General features: G+C 45.3%; 2 protein-coding genes across 3 annotated transcripts; one reads left to right on the top strand and one right to left on the bottom strand.

Annotated features, from left to right (window-relative positions):
* Nucleotides 1-32: 32 nt before the first annotated feature.
* LOC114797614 (amphoterin-induced protein 3-like) lies at nucleotides 33-6,597 on the bottom strand. Of its 2 annotated transcripts, none has more exons than XM_028992502.1 (2): nucleotides 5,055-6,597; nucleotides 33-4,936 (listed from the first exon to the last, which is right to left on the bottom strand). In XM_028992502.1, the coding sequence occupies exon 2, from the start codon at nucleotides 4,777-4,779 to the stop codon at nucleotides 3,301-3,303; it is 1,479 nt and encodes a 492-aa protein (XP_028848335.1). In that variant the 5' UTR covers nucleotides 4,780-4,936; nucleotides 5,055-6,597; the 3' UTR covers nucleotides 33-3,300. The 2 variants fall into 2 exon arrangements, with proteins under 2 accessions (XP_028848335.1, XP_028848336.1); XM_028992503.1 differs by having other exon boundaries at nucleotides 5,061-6,597.
* A 228-nt stretch (nucleotides 6,598-6,825) lies between these two features.
* On the top strand, nucleotides 6,826-14,682 carry LOC114798067 (short transient receptor potential channel 4-associated protein-like). Its single transcript, XM_028993449.1, has 19 exons — nucleotides 6,826-7,219; nucleotides 8,540-8,668; nucleotides 8,749-8,865; nucleotides 9,669-9,726; nucleotides 9,838-9,893; nucleotides 9,979-10,107; nucleotides 10,509-10,710; nucleotides 10,923-11,111; nucleotides 11,315-11,457; nucleotides 11,702-11,830; nucleotides 11,915-11,973; nucleotides 12,071-12,172; nucleotides 12,269-12,352; nucleotides 12,438-12,528; nucleotides 12,622-12,762; nucleotides 12,842-12,953; nucleotides 13,035-13,147; nucleotides 13,251-13,457; nucleotides 14,057-14,682. The coding sequence occupies exons 1-19, from the start codon at nucleotides 7,112-7,114 to the stop codon at nucleotides 14,183-14,185; spliced, it is 2,298 nt and encodes a 765-aa protein (XP_028849282.1). The 5' UTR covers nucleotides 6,826-7,111; the 3' UTR covers nucleotides 14,186-14,682.
* The last annotated feature ends 361 nt before the right edge of the window (nucleotides 14,683-15,043 follow it).

Below are 15,043 nucleotides of genomic sequence, written 5' to 3'. Positions count from 1 at the left end.
CTGAACAAAGGGTCTGAATACTTAGGACCATGTAATATTTCAGTTTTTCTTTATTAATAAATCTGCAAAAATGTTAACAATTTTTTTCTCAATATGGGGTGTACATTTAATGAGAAAAACATTTAAATCATTTTAGCAAATGGCTGCAATATAACAAAGTAGAATTTAAAGGGGTCTGAATAATTTCCATACTGACTGTACACACACATATCTCCACCAATTTTATTAAGCGTCCAGCAAGTATTATTAAATTTAAACATACATTCTACTATGCAATAGGAGGTGAATTACATATGTTCAAAATGCCTGTTCATCATATGAAGAAATTGTGAAGAAAGTCACAGAAAAGAAACTCGAGTTTTGTGTGGCTGTTCCACAAAGTACAGCTTGAATGTTAAAGAGGTCATGATTGGCCAAGAGCATGGCAAGTCATGACTTCTGGCTTAAGTTTGCCCGGCAAACATAGGAATCCTGTTCTCTGGAACACCCCCAAGGTTAACAGATGGTGTAAATCTTAGTTTCAGGTGCAGAAAACTGTTTGAGGGGCAATAAAAGGAACTGGTTTAAGAAGAGAGGGACAGAAGGGTCCAAGCAAAACAACGTTTTTTGCCGCAGGGTTGCAAATTACCACGAGGTTTCCAATGGAAAAAAAAATCGAAATCTCCGTTTAGGTGTTCTATGGTGTCACTTCAGGGTACTATAACAGATTTAAAAAACAAATCCAATCCTTGTACCCATCCCACATGAACAGAATACCTTGAACTGCTTATGGTTTTGGAAAGTGCATAAAATGCTGTTGACTAGTTTTGAAAGAACACATGACAATAATCAATTAACTTTGTTATGCTATTATAGAAATAAATGCAAATTTTCATGATAGTTGTGTTTGTATCACTTACAGTACTGTGCAACAGTCTTACAATACGAACCAGTCAAAACAAAAACACTGTTAATCTAAGATGCAGAGCAATTATATTAACATGACAAAAAGAACATATCAAATATCGATTTATTTACCATTTATTGCAGAGTTTGCTTATTTTCATGAAAGAATGACATTATGTGGCTCTGTTATCCTATTGTCCTCTGAGCGGCAATACAATATTGTTCTCCATCTGTAGATTGCAGTTTGGGGAGACCAACCCCCAGCTCCAGGAGCAGCTTTCTAGATATCAACATGAAATTATGGGCACTTTCACTTTTTAACCAGCATTACTTGTGTGTTTTATGCACTGAACACTGAATGCCTTCAGCCAGTCCGCTACACTTTCTGCATGCTACGGATCTCCTGATTGTTCTGGCATTCTGCTAACCACAACTAGATTCAAAAAAGGACTGCAGAAAAGCACTAGATTAGGTTTTACCTGAAACTCTGAAATACACTCATTTGGGTCAATGGGGATTTTGTTTGGTCTGTTAATCCCCGGTGATTAAACCTATGAACAGGTTCCTATATACAGGCTCCTATATACAGGCTCAAACTCAAATGACTTTTTCTTTCAGAGCCTTCCTTGATTCCACAAATACTCATTCTATAATTCAAAAGATAAAGTGAATGGAAAGCTAAGTCTGCGCCTCCTTTTCTGATTTTGAGGAGATTATGCGAGATTAGAAAAAGTCTAAGCAACAGCCAGAGCGCTCGGTTTTTCATCCCAAGGAATAATCTGATAAAATCCGACCCGAGCTCCTCTTCTCACTCATGTAATACCAGCATATTTGGAAAACACTCAATCTCGTGACGGTACAGCTCTGACAAGAGGAACGAGGCTTAAGAGTGTCCTTCATCAAATGGACTCGATTTAACAGCTTTACCCCACCAGCCATCCCATCAAATGGATGCACAATGTGCTATAAAAAAATGTGTAAATCCAGCGAATAACACCTAGTAACAGCACAATAAACATACCATAATTGTGACTATTAGTAGCCGAATTGGGCCACAGGGTGGCGAAGTGATTAGGGACATTTCCTGGTTAGCATGACCAGCTCTTTTAACACAGGACCCTTTTCATCAATAAACTACAATTAAAGTAAATAATTTTGTTTTAAATGGATAATTGAAATGATATAGTATCACATTTATTCATAAATAGGAAGCAAAATTTGATTTATTATCAGAAGACATTATCTTTTTATACATACAATCAGTAGTTACAGGGACCGTCCCCCTGGGAGACATTGGTAGTAGGTGGGGCTCGAACCTGGGTCTTCTGGTTTGTAGTGTCTTACCCACAAGGCCACTGCCACCCATTTCTCTGTCTTCCTGTGTATTTCTTGTGTCCTCTCAGCCTTGTGTGCAAATCTAGAACCATTTCTACAAGTTCTACTCCCTATGTTCTACACTGCTTTAGTACGAGGATGCATGTAGGCTTGTTCTTTTCAACGGCTTCTCAGAGATCTAATCTTTCATTTTGCCCGAGAGCAAATCATGATTTGCTTTCCCCCTCCTACAGTTGCCTTTTTCAGTCAGTTGTGAATTTGCTTGAAGTCTGTGCCAGTTGGCTATCCAGTGTTTTTATGATGTTCCTCTGAGCATGATTAGATTGGCGCTTCAAATGGAGCTCCTTTGCATTCTTTATGGCTCAACGTTCACTGCATTTCTGAGGGCTGCACAAATCATGATTTTTTTTATGTTGTCACCTTCAGACTAAACAGATTTATGCAATACAGTGATCCTTCACTCTCTATATTACACAAGAAGGTTGTCATATGTAGTGTAGTAATCATGATGATGAAGTAGATTATAACCCTTACACAACATAAAAATGGCAAAATGTGAGCTGTACTTTAAACCAGAGAAGTGCTGACAGCGTTTTTCTGTCTTTAATCCGTCACTTCAATTCCATGAAAGCCAAGCTGGCTGCTCCCCAATCAGGCTTTTATTTAATAAAAAATAAAACTGTCATCTCTGTGAATACTGCATGTGGTCATGTTAAAATCTTATATAATTTCTCAAATGGTGCATTATAAAGTGCCTCGCTCCAATATTGGAAATTTGTCAGACCACCACCTTTATCATATGCATTTTTGTAAATACTGATATTCGGTCACATACATTTTTTGTTATTATGATATATTAGCTTTCAAAAAACTCTCAAGATACGCGAAACACTGGCAGATATTTCCAAGAGGCTTTAAATCACCCTGAATGAAGAAGTAGGAGCATACGCGGCTACTCCCATTTTCTGGGTTCTTCACGATACAGATACCTAGCGAACTGTCCACTCATGTTTGGGTCAGTTTATGGGTCAGTCATGAATGCTCCAATATGATATTCCAACACTCCCCGAACGCTACATTTTACGTAGCATTGCAAAAACCGGGCTCATAGTCAGGAATCCTTACATGAGCTAGATTTTGGGGCTGAAACTGCACCAGGTTCTCCTTGGAGAACTCTGCTTGGGCGTGTCCGTTCTGCTCTTCGCACAGGGGCTCCAGAAAGACGACTCGCCGGTCGGCGTTGGCCTTGCGGGCATGTCTTTCCGTCGGCGATGATGAAGGGACGCTGAAGATGGATGGCAGGGCAGACGGATCCTCAGCCAGACCGGGCGTGGTCGGGTCCGACCTTGGAGGCCTGCAGCAGCTGCAGCGGCATGGGGTCATGTAAAGGTACACGAGGATCAGAGCCAGGGTGATGGCGCACCCGAGCAGGGTGGTGTATCCGGTGTTGAAAGGCTCGTCCGGGGGCCGCGGGGGCACCACGGTCAAATTGATCTCCCTGGTTTCGTTCAGCATCAGGAGGCTGTCGAAGAACGCGCACCGATACGTCCCCGAGTCCTCCGGTTGCGCCGACGGGATCTCCAGACTCCCGTCTGGGTTCAGGCGCAGCGTGCCATTGTGGAGCAGCTGCGTGATGTTCTCCTGGTGTGGGGAGGTCCAGGAGAAGGAAGGGTTCTGCTCCGCCTGAGAAGTGGCGCAGTCCAGCCGCACCAGCTCCCCTTCGTGGACGAGAACGCTGGCCCGGGGGGAAAGCAGAGAGACGGCCTTCGGCGCGGTGCAGTTCTCGAAGAGCCGTGAACGGCGGAGGAAGTGCACCGCAGCCCGAGGCTCGCCGCGCAGCAGGCATTTGTACTCTTCTTTAAAGTCGGTCACCGCGTCGTAGCCGCGCTGCTCCCACTGCCAGAACATGGCGTACACGGAGCAGTCACAAACCAGGGTGTTGTTGTGCAGGTACAAGGCCCTCTGATGCACCGCCGGCCACATGGCAATGTCACCGACGGGCAGCCGGAGCATGCGGTTGGAGGACAGGTCCAGCGTGGCGAGGGCGGGGTGCGTGTGCCTCCAGATGGAGAAGAAGGGGAAGTCGGTGATCTGGTTGTGGCTGAGGTAGACCTTCCTCAGCCTGCTCAGGCCTATCAGCGCGTTGCTCTCCACTTGCGCGATGCGGTTGTTGAACAGGAGCAGCTCCTCCAGCGCCGGCAGCTCCTGCAGGTGGTGCCGCGCCACCACCTGCAGCCGGTTGAAGGAGAGGTCCAGGCGGCGCAGGCGGCTGGCGTTGTGGAAGGCCCCGGCGCCCAGCTGGGCGATGGCGTTGTGGGACAGGCGCAGCGCCTCCATCCTGGGAAGGCCGTGAAAGCTGCCCGCCGCCAACCAGGCTATTCTGTTGTGGCTCAGGTCCAAGGTCCATGTGGCAGGGGGCAGGGGGACGGGCAACCTCTCGTGACCCTGAGATGCACAGCTGACCACGTCTGAGGCGCACAGGCACCCTAAAGGGCAGCTGGGGTGGGACATCTGGACCAGGACGGATATGAGAACAGCAGAAAACGTGCAGCCCATCATGCTCGTATCAGGGAGGAGGTAATACGACGCGTGTCGGCCTGTCCATCAACGAAGTCAGTAGTGTAGTACAGCAGTGTACCGGTCAGTGTACCACAAAGGCGCTCCTTTCTTCTGTTCTCTCCACACGAAATTACTTTGATCGTACGAATATCTTCAACTTTTCAAAATGAAAACAAAGTGAAAGTTATGCTTCAACAGCACAAACCAAATTGCAAATTCAGAACACAGAGAAATGAATCCATGAACAATGAGATCTAAATTCAGGTCCCACTCACACGCACGTTCGTGGCTCATTTTCCATCCGTTTTAATGCAGCGTCGTTCCAAGTGACGGAGACCTCCTCTGGTTTGCTTCCTCGGGTCCCGTCTCCTGCAGCGGGCGCGCTCGTCCGTTCTCCGGTGCAGACTGGAGCGTGGTGGGAACCGGAGGTCTCCTATAATCTCCCCCAGTCCCCTCCCACTCCACCGCTCCCCATTCAGCACAGCGGCTCATGATGCTGTCGCACCCTTCACTCACTAAATGAGTCTGGACAGGCAGTTGTGTTTCTCTCTCTCTCTCTCTCCCTGTCTCTCTATATTCAGCATTAATAGCTGCGTAATAAATATTAAAGCCAATATTAAATATTGAAAGGCAGGAATCTTTTTTTTTTTTTTTTTGGCGCTACCATGATGGAAAGGTGCTGCGTTTTATTCCTTTAATCCAGCCCAGTTTCCCTGCAGCCTTGCGCGTGGGCTCGCTGCTGTCGCTGCCTCTTGGTTACGGTGTGTGTGATGGCGCTGATGGCTGCCACCGTGCATTGGGCTTCTGCTTTATCAAGGCACCAGTGTGGGCCGTTGCTGGGAAGCACGGGGAGAAGACTGAGCGATGAGTGCTTTTTCACAATACTGTTCAATAGACCTTCTAGTGATTATGTTACATAATTCAGAACTGTCTGAAATATATACGACTGGATCGAGCCAGCTCAGAAGTCACAACATCTGTGAAGCGTGTCAATTAAATGGGCCTGCAGTTCTAATATAGTGCTGGTACGTCTGCCACATCTCGGGAGGAAATGGTTCACAATCCTGCCCACAAACTGCCAGCAGTAATTCCTGGCAGGAGCGCAGCCAACTCCCACACAATTCACACACACACACACACACACACACACACACTTCTGAAACCGCTCCAACAAAGATTCTGAAGACATGCCTCATGCCCCCTCATCATTTCACTCTGAAGTGGATAATACGATTGGTTACATCAGGGCTCAAGTTAAATAAATAAAGGCCGCTGCAGATGCCGCGCCTCCTGATTCTAATATTACGCATGTATTACGTTATGTCTAATGTTATGTGATGCATTCCATTTTATTTCACTTCATGATTTGCAAAAGATTCGTTTTGTCCACAACGTGTGTTAAGTTTGATTTGCCTGTTTGCTTTTATGTCTTGTTGGTTACAATTTTAAACATTTTTCCAGAATCAATATATTTCCAGATATCCATCATTATACTGCATTTTGAGCTCAGATATGCACAGAACCAGCATTTACAGCCACTTATTCTGCTTGTTATAATGAGAGCAATAGTGAGGTGCAACATGGGTCTACGCATCTTGTAGGGCCCATAATAATAATCATCTTCTGTAAAAATCCTTTGCCTGTGGCAGATGAGTAGATTAACCTCAAATCTGACGTATTTAACCATCTGCTGCCGAGAAACAGTTCGTGTTTTGCTCTAAACGTCGTCCTAATCCAAGGACTGAACTTTAATGCCGAACATGCATGATGAACTAGGAACAGAAGTGAACAGAAGGCCCCCTTTTCATCGGCACGCCCATGAGGCTAAGGGCGTAGTGTTTTATAACACTGGCAAAGATGTTGTAAGGTTTTATGTATAAAAAAAAACACACACAGCAATATAGTACCTTATTTTACTTGATAGCACTACATTGCATGTTCATTGCACTATATGGGCACTTATTAAGTCACTTTACCATTCTTTACCATGATAAAGCCAGCCAGTAGGAGATTTGGGGTCATCGTAGGTTAGGAGGTGAGGCTGGTTGTTATAATGCAGTCATCGAAATTCCAGCTTCCTTATTCGTGTTTGCCGATGCATTGACCCGCTCTTATAATAATAAAAAATGCCGTGGGTACGACCACGGACACGCGGCCAAGCTTTGCACCGCAGCGCAGAGATCCAGGTCGAGCTTGTTTAGCTGGTTTGCTGCCACCCCGGAGACGCTGAGATGCCGCCGCTGGGATCCGGACGTTGAACGGCGCTGTTTTTATTCCAGCCAGCGGCCCGACCGGCCTTCCTGCGGACGGGAGGGTTCAGGAAGGAGAAGTAATGGCGACGCCAGCGGGGTCGAACCCCCCTCGGCCCCGCGGTAGGAACGTTCTGACCCGGATTCGGAGCGGCCAGACCACGGGCCGTGGGCTGAGCCGGGGCACGCAGGTAAAAACGACAACGCGCGACGCTGCCCGCGGTGTTCCTGCCTTTCTTTTCGCGGCACTTCCTCTCATTCGGACGCGAAGGCCGTTAGCATGCTAGGCTACCCCCCAGCCTCGGAGCTTTTGAGCTTTTAGCCGAAGCCTCGTCAAAGCTTCGCCGGACCGCGGTCGGGCCGGGACGGAGGGGCTGCTGTTAGCCGTACGACTGGAGATATTTGCCCGAAAGCCCCAGACCGTGCGTTTGTCGGGTTAAATTGTCGGGTTAGCGCCCAGTGCTAGCTCGGGCTAACGCGTGTAAACAGCCGCGTCGGCCGCGGGGCTCGGGAGCGGCTACGGCTGCAGAGGTCGCCGGCGGGGAACTCATTCGGTGCAGACGGAGAGCAGTGAAATTCTCCCGGCGCCCTTCCGTCCTTCTCCATCCTCGAGCTTCGGTCGGTAACGCGGCCCGGGCGCCCAGCGCCGTCCTGAAGTAGGACCCGTGGCCGTAAAGCTCGGTTCGTGTCCGGCATCCTGTATTTTATTTTATTTTATTTTATTTTACTTTTTTTTTCCCGCTGCAGGAGTGCAGGAACGTAGTAAAATGTTCAATAACCGAACGTTGGAGGGCAACGCGGGGTTTTAAAGTCACCTGGGGACAATTTTTGTGCGGTGTTTTGATGGACAGTGACAGCAGTCAGATGGGTACATTATTGAAATTAAATGATTAATCTTTTAGTTACCGTCTGATAGCCTTTCTTTCAAGACTTGCTAATATCTACGTTTTCTTTGGCATGGTACATTTATATTTAAGGTCCATTATAGTGATTGTGTTGGCAATAAACTGATATCAGTGCCCTGCTCTATTAAGGTTTGTGTCTGCATGGGGAGAAGTTGGCAGTAACTGTATATATTTATACGTTTATATGGTTCTGAATAGTTTCAAAACGCTTAATGGTAAAATTATAAAAGAGAAGCGATTGTTATTGTGAAGCACAGCACACGGTGACACAACGAAATGTGTCCTCTGCCTTGAACCATCACCCTTGGTGAGCAGTGGGCAGTCCCTTTTCGGGACTGACCTCAGTGGCACCTTGGAGGTTTGGGTTTCGAACCGGCAACATTCTGATTACGGTGCCGCTTCCTTACCTTCTAGGCCAACCAAATAAGCTGTGCTCTTTGAGGTGACCTTTTGATCTGCAGTCAGATGCTCCACCACTGAGCTAAACCCCCACTGATTCACCTGTCGCACCTTAAGGGCTAAAGAGCACTGCCGTGTCCGGCACCATCATGCGCAACAGATCATTCGGATCAGGGGAATGTAAACTGAGCGTCTCTGCCTCTTCAGATCCCGGACGCTCTGCTCATGGAGCGGGATAAGCGTGCCCGGTGGCAGGGCATACCGGTGCTGCTGAAGAGGCTTTACGAAAGCAGCCACCCCAACAGCGACATGACACAAATTCACAGCTTTGTCAAGGTACAACACTGAATTTCCACCTCTTCAGCATCCACAAGTGTCACTGTCCTCCGTCCAAATGACCCGTTTTGCCACGACAGGAGTTGTCCTCCCTGCTTTCCATGGAAGCCATGTCCATAGTGACTGAGGAGAGGAAGACGCCCCAGGAGTCTACGTTCCCCAACACCTACACCTTCGACCTTTTCGGAGGAGTCGACGTGAGTGACGTTTTGTTGTTGCCTTTTCCAGACTATTAGATTTTGAGAATGGCGCTGTGAAAATGACCTAAATTGACTGAAAACGATCAGCCTGAATTAAAGTTGCTCGTCGCTGTGACCGGTTTCTGTCAAGTGAGGCGCTGTGAATCTGTTTTTTTTTTTTATATCGGATGAGCAGCGAGCGACGATGTTGTTGATCTTTGAATAGAAAACTAGAACTAGAAAACCGGCATTTAAGTGGCGCTCAAACCAAGAAGGAGGAGAGGTTGCCTTGTAGCATAGAATATATATCATTGAATTATACAGCGAGGATGGAGAAAAATGTCGGATTCTGTAGGTCTGCCAGGTAGGTTTTCACCGTGAACTTTGCTTTTGTTTTATCACGTGATACCAAAAGACCTCCCCTCGGTTTAACTGAAATAATCAGGTATAGTAAAACTCATTGTGAGGTGGGAGCGCAATGGTGGTGTTCTGTATTGGCATTAATCATTCTTACTTTTTGAGCCAGATTATTTATTTATTTATTTATTTATTTATTTTTGTGCACTTGTATTATTTCTGTAATCTTATTATTATTATTTTTTTGTATAGAAGACCTTTGTTGTTTTTATACTGTTGTGTTTGGGAGGCACCATGGACTGGGATCAAGTTGTTGTAATTATTTTAAAGAATCTAATATAAGTAACATTCTCCATTTCGATGTCAGTTTTGTTTTTAAAAAAAAAAAAAAAAAAAAAAAAAAAGCTCCAAAGTGTGGTACTTGGCCATACGCAGATTCTGATGTTTCCTCCATCTCTCAATAGTTGCTTGTGGAGATCCTGATGAGACCCACTCTCACTACTCAGAAAGATGTCCCTAAAAGTAAGCCTGCATATTTCATTTCTCAGCTTGTGTGACTGTGCCTGCAGTTGCAGAATTGCTGTAAAGTTTGAGTAGCTTTCTTCACCAGAATGCTTATTCCCTAACTTGCAGTGAGCGACGACCTTGTCAAGGACTGTCTGAGCGTTCTTTACAATTGCTGCATTTGTGTAAGTGTGTGTTTTTTTTTTTTTCCGCCCTGGCACCGGCACTCTTCTTCCTCTTTACTGAAGTCACTTAAATTGTGCCTTACAGACTGATGGCGTCACAAAAAGCCTTGCATCAAGAGACGACTTCATCTTGTTCCTGTTCACGCTTATGTCAAATAAAAAGACTTTCCTGCAGACAGCCACGCTTATCGAGGACATTCTTGGAGTTAGGAAGGTAAGGAGTAACCTTCCATACAGCTCTGGCTGAATTACCATTTTAAGTTCTGTGATTGAAATAGTTCTTTTATTAATGCACATCAGGGATGCTGTGGTGGTCTGCTGACTACTGCATAGAACTACTGTTCTATTTGGTACACCAGTTCAAAGCAATTTAAGAAAACCTTCTTTTCAATGGACTTCTGTTGGCTACTTTTAAATTTTAGTGGCCTTGGGGCTCTTTGGTTAGTTTTTGAAGAACCTTTTTTGAAAATGTTTAACACACCAAGTTTTACAGATTAATTATATTGTATTTGAAGTTTGGCTAGCAAAGACTAGCAAATGATGTGGGAATAAACTCATTGATGTGATTTGTTCGGACTTGGAAAACAAAGGAAATGTCCTCTTTCTGCTTCGCAGGAAATGATACAGTTGGAGGACATCCCCAACCTGGCTGGTTTGGTCCAGAGCTTCAACCAGCAGCAGCTCGCCAACTTTTGCCGCATTCTCTCGGTCACCATCTCTGAGCCCGATGTGGGTGTTGACGACAAGCACACTCTTTTGGCCCGGAACGCCCAGCAGAGGGCAAATGCCGGCCCGTCCCGTGCTGAGGTCAACCAAGGTAGTGCCAGATGCTCTGGTCCTATTAATTTATTTATTTAAACATTATTTTTTCAAAAACATGAGAAGAGGGTTAAGGACTTGTCCACACATCTGATCGAGGCTTTTTTCTGGCCTCAGCACACGGTGACACATTTTGTTATGTCACCGTGTGCTGTGCTGCAGTGTATCACAATGACAATCACTTCACTTTCACATTTTCGTGTGTTTCAGTGGCCCTACTGAACATCCCAGGCTTTGTCGAGCGACTTTGTAAACTTGCCACGCGGAAAGTTTCAGAGGCTTCGGGTACCTCGTCCTTCCTGCAGGAGCTGGAGGACTGGCACACGTGGCTGGACAATGCCCTGGTGCTGGATGCTCTCATGCAGATTGCATCAGATGAGGCAGAGCAGAGCAGTACTGGTAAGTACTTGGTTATTACGTGTTATTAATAACACGTATCTTCAGCTATTAGCTGATCAGTAATGCTGGTGCTGGGTTTTAACTACTTTGACATTTAAGAGTCCACATTCAGACTGGTGTGTATGAACCAGTATGGTGTGTATGAGTTCATACACTGGTGTGTATGAACTGGTGTGTATGAACCCCTCCCCCCCACTACACAGAATCATCAGATGAGAGTTCTCTTGCTGCCAGCCCTCTTGGACACAGGTTACCTCAGTCCATGAAGATCGTCCATGAGATCATGTACAAGGTTGAGGTCCTATATGTGCTGTGTGTCATGCTCATGGGCCGACAGCGGAATCAGGTCAGTAAAAACTGCAAAATCTGGAGAAACATCAGAATATGAAAACAGTTTCAGCAGTAACCAACAGTAATTGTCAGTATAGCTTTCATTAAAGCATTATAGAATTACATATTAAATCATAAGATACATTGCCTCCCTTCATCTGTTTCTATGATTTATACGTGAGTTAAATTCTGGTTAAATGGATGGTTGTGTGGTATTTTTATGACATGATGTGAAAGTATTATCACTTAAACCTCTACAGGTTCACAGAATGCTGGCTGAGTTCAGACTGATCCCGGGTCTCAACAACCTGTTTGACAAACTGATCTGGAGGAAGAACACATCCAGCCATGTCCTACACGGCCAGAACCAGAACTGTGACTGCAGCCCGGTTAGAAAAATAGCCTCAACAACATCTTGCCGTCCTGATGTATTACGTTCATTTAAATTTGTTTTTTTTCCCATGGTACTTTAGGAGATATCATTCAAGATACAGTTTCTCAGGTTGCTTCAGAGCTTCAGTGACCATCATGAGTAAGTGTGCAAATCTGTGAATAAGAATTCAAACATTTGTCTACTCCTAGTACTTAATATTAATAATAATAATAATATTAACAACCTGTATTTTCAGGAACAAATATCTCCTGCTCAACAGCCAAGAGCTGAATGAGCTCAGTGCCATTTCACTAAAAGCAAATATTCCAGAGGTTGAAGCCTTGGTCAACACCGATAGGTAAACCCCTGAAAATAACACTACCTCCTACCCATAGAGAAGCACCAGTTTAAACAATGGCACGCGCTCCTACAACACCGACGATTGTTTTCTCAGGAACCTTGTGTGCGATGGGAAGAAAGGCCTTTTGACCCGATTGATATCAGTCATGAAGAAGGAACCGGCAGAGTCCTCATTCAGGTAAAAAGCTGACACATGGGGTTTATTTACATCGCCACATTGCTGCGTGCCACTGACGTTTTTTTCTTTGTGTTTCTCCTTGCAGATTCTGGCAGGCGAGAGCAGTGGAGAGTTTTCTTCGAGGAGCCACGTCTTATGCTGACCAAGTGTTTCTGCTGAAGAGAGGACTGTTGGAGGTAACTGCCACCTTCAACCTGGTGATCTTTTACACAATGAACGTCCAATGTAAAGTTGAACCAATTTGCCATTTCTATGTCTACTTTTCACAGCACATCCTGTTCTGCATTATTGACAGTGGTTGTAAGTCTCATGATGTCCTACAGAGCTATTTTGATCTGCTTGGTGAGCTCATGAAGTTCAATCTCGATGCCTTTAAAAGGTTCAATAAATATGTCAACACGGACGAGAAGGTAGGCAGGCCTCCGGTTCCTATTCGTCTGTAGAACCCGGACATTGTGTTTTAGCTCAATCGATACTGTGCCTCTTCAGTTTCAGATCTTCTTCAACCAGATCAATAGCTCTTTGGTGGACTCAAATATGCTGGTCAGGTGCATAGTCCTGACTCTTGACCGCTTTGAGAGCCAGACTGAAGACATGAGGGGTACGATATGCAAATCATATTTTTTGTGCTCTTTTATTAAAGCATATTAATTTTGAATTCTGCTTTTTTCTGTAACTTTAGTGGTGGAGGTGTTGTCAGAATGCTGCCTCTTGTCCTACATGGCACGTGTGGAGAACAGGCTGTCATTTCTCTTCCGGCTGATCAACATCATCAACGTTCAGACTCTTACTCAGGTGAACTGTCACGACCCTCCCTGACACTGTCCACTAAATGAGTACAACCTCTCGCTGCTATTCTGGCTGCAGATTTGACCTCTCCTACGTGTTGTGACCCCAGGAAAATGTGAGCTGCCTGAACACCAGCCTAGTGGTGCTGATGCTGGCCCGCAGGAGAGGGAAGCTGCCCTTTTACCTGAACGCCCTGCGGGAGAAGGAGTATGCTGAGAAATACCCTGGTGGCCTCCTCAACAACTTCCACAACCTGCTCCGTTTCTGGCAGCACCACTACCTCAACAAGGACAAGGACAGCACATGTCTGGAGAATGTGAGTGGAGCAGACACCCTCTACTTTTTTTTAATTTTTTTTATTACATTGTAGACAAAAAGTGATGTCGAAAGAGAGCAGGCATGTCAACCTTTGATTATTAGTGTGTTCACACAAACTCATTCCATGGATTTATTAGTTGTGAGTGGCTGCTAGGTGTGGACATAATCTCCTGTAAAAGATACAGGTTGTTCCAGTCTGGTGTAATCACCATTATGGGGCGGGAGGGAACAGCGGTGGACCCAGCAGTAACATGTAGCATAATGTGTATTGACTTTTTCTGTTTGGTGCACTGGCTTGGCCATGTGGTGGCGCCATATTCCACAGTTGTGTTTCATTTGCTAGGTAAAGTGCCCTAATGTGTTGTCTGTACTCTGTACAATTAGAAGTGACCATTCAATTGTGAATTATGAGTAATATTCTTATTCAGCAATCATACAATCTTTTAGGCAGGGGCAGTCTGCTGTGTGCAGTAACTATAGTATAGTAAGTGTACTAAATCAGGATGGTTCTTTTATGTGGAATCTATCCACTTTGTGCTTCTCTGCATTAAATATCATATATTAATTATAGTGTCTGAATTGTTCTGTCTTCTGCAGAGTTCCTGTATCCCATTTACTTACTGGAAGGAGACTGTGGCGGTTCTCCTCGGTTCTGACCGGACGTGCCCCTATGCTATAGCCAGCTACATTGACGAGGCCTACATGGACTTGGACAGAGACTTCTGACAAACAGGAACCAGGAGTGGGAAGAGTGGGGTGCGGAAAACTGGAGGAGAAGTGGGGCACCAGCACAAGTTTTGAGGCCAGGGATGTAGGGTTGTGTGTTTTGTATAGGAGCTGCATTGTGCATTTACATATTTGTGTCGGGGGTGTGTGCGAGCTAGGCTGTGAGTGTACAGCTCTCTGTGTGTGAGTATGGATTTAAGACGCTAAGCTGCTGGCCCATGCAGCCATGTGACGTGGACCCCTCTGACCTGGTTTGTCTGGTCTGGATTGTTTGGACTGGGTCCCACTCCTCATCTTTGTCCAGGCAGAAACTCCCCACTCCCCCACCACCACCCCACCTTCCTTCTCCTGATGGACAAAATAACATTCAGGGATGATTTGTGTTTTACGTTGAGGGTTTGCTTAGTTTGAGTATAGCCTATATATTTAAATACATTATATATGCACCTCATTCACAGACAAAAAATAAAGAGGAAAAAACACAATTGTGTATCAAAGTTTCTGTGTAATGTACAGTCATTCTTAGATGCTGGTTAATTTCATATTAGGTGACATCAGGCTAAGTGGTTTTGTACAAAAAAAAGGTGGAACTAACTAAAACTGTAATTACAGACAAAACGTTTTTGAGGGTCTGTCCTGCTGCATTTGTTCGGGAACGTATTTAACCAGGATGTCTGTTTGCAGAACTTTACTTCTATTTCAGTCTTTTAACCATAAATACCAAATTACATCATGTGTTTGGTAATGAAAAATTAGGATGAACAAGCTTGCACACATATGTGCAATGTACAGGGCAGTGGCAGCCTAGCAGTTAAGGAAGCAGCCCTGAAATCAGAAGGTTGCCGGTTCGAAACCCGA

Source organism: Denticeps clupeoides, chromosome 10 (assembly GCF_900700375.1).
Source record: "Denticeps clupeoides chromosome 10, fDenClu1.1, whole genome shotgun sequence".
Taxonomy (NCBI): Eukaryota; Metazoa; Chordata; class Actinopteri; order Clupeiformes; family Denticipitidae; genus Denticeps; species Denticeps clupeoides.
The sequence above is the reverse complement of the archived record's forward strand: the minus strand, read 5'-3'. Positions and strand labels throughout refer to the sequence as shown.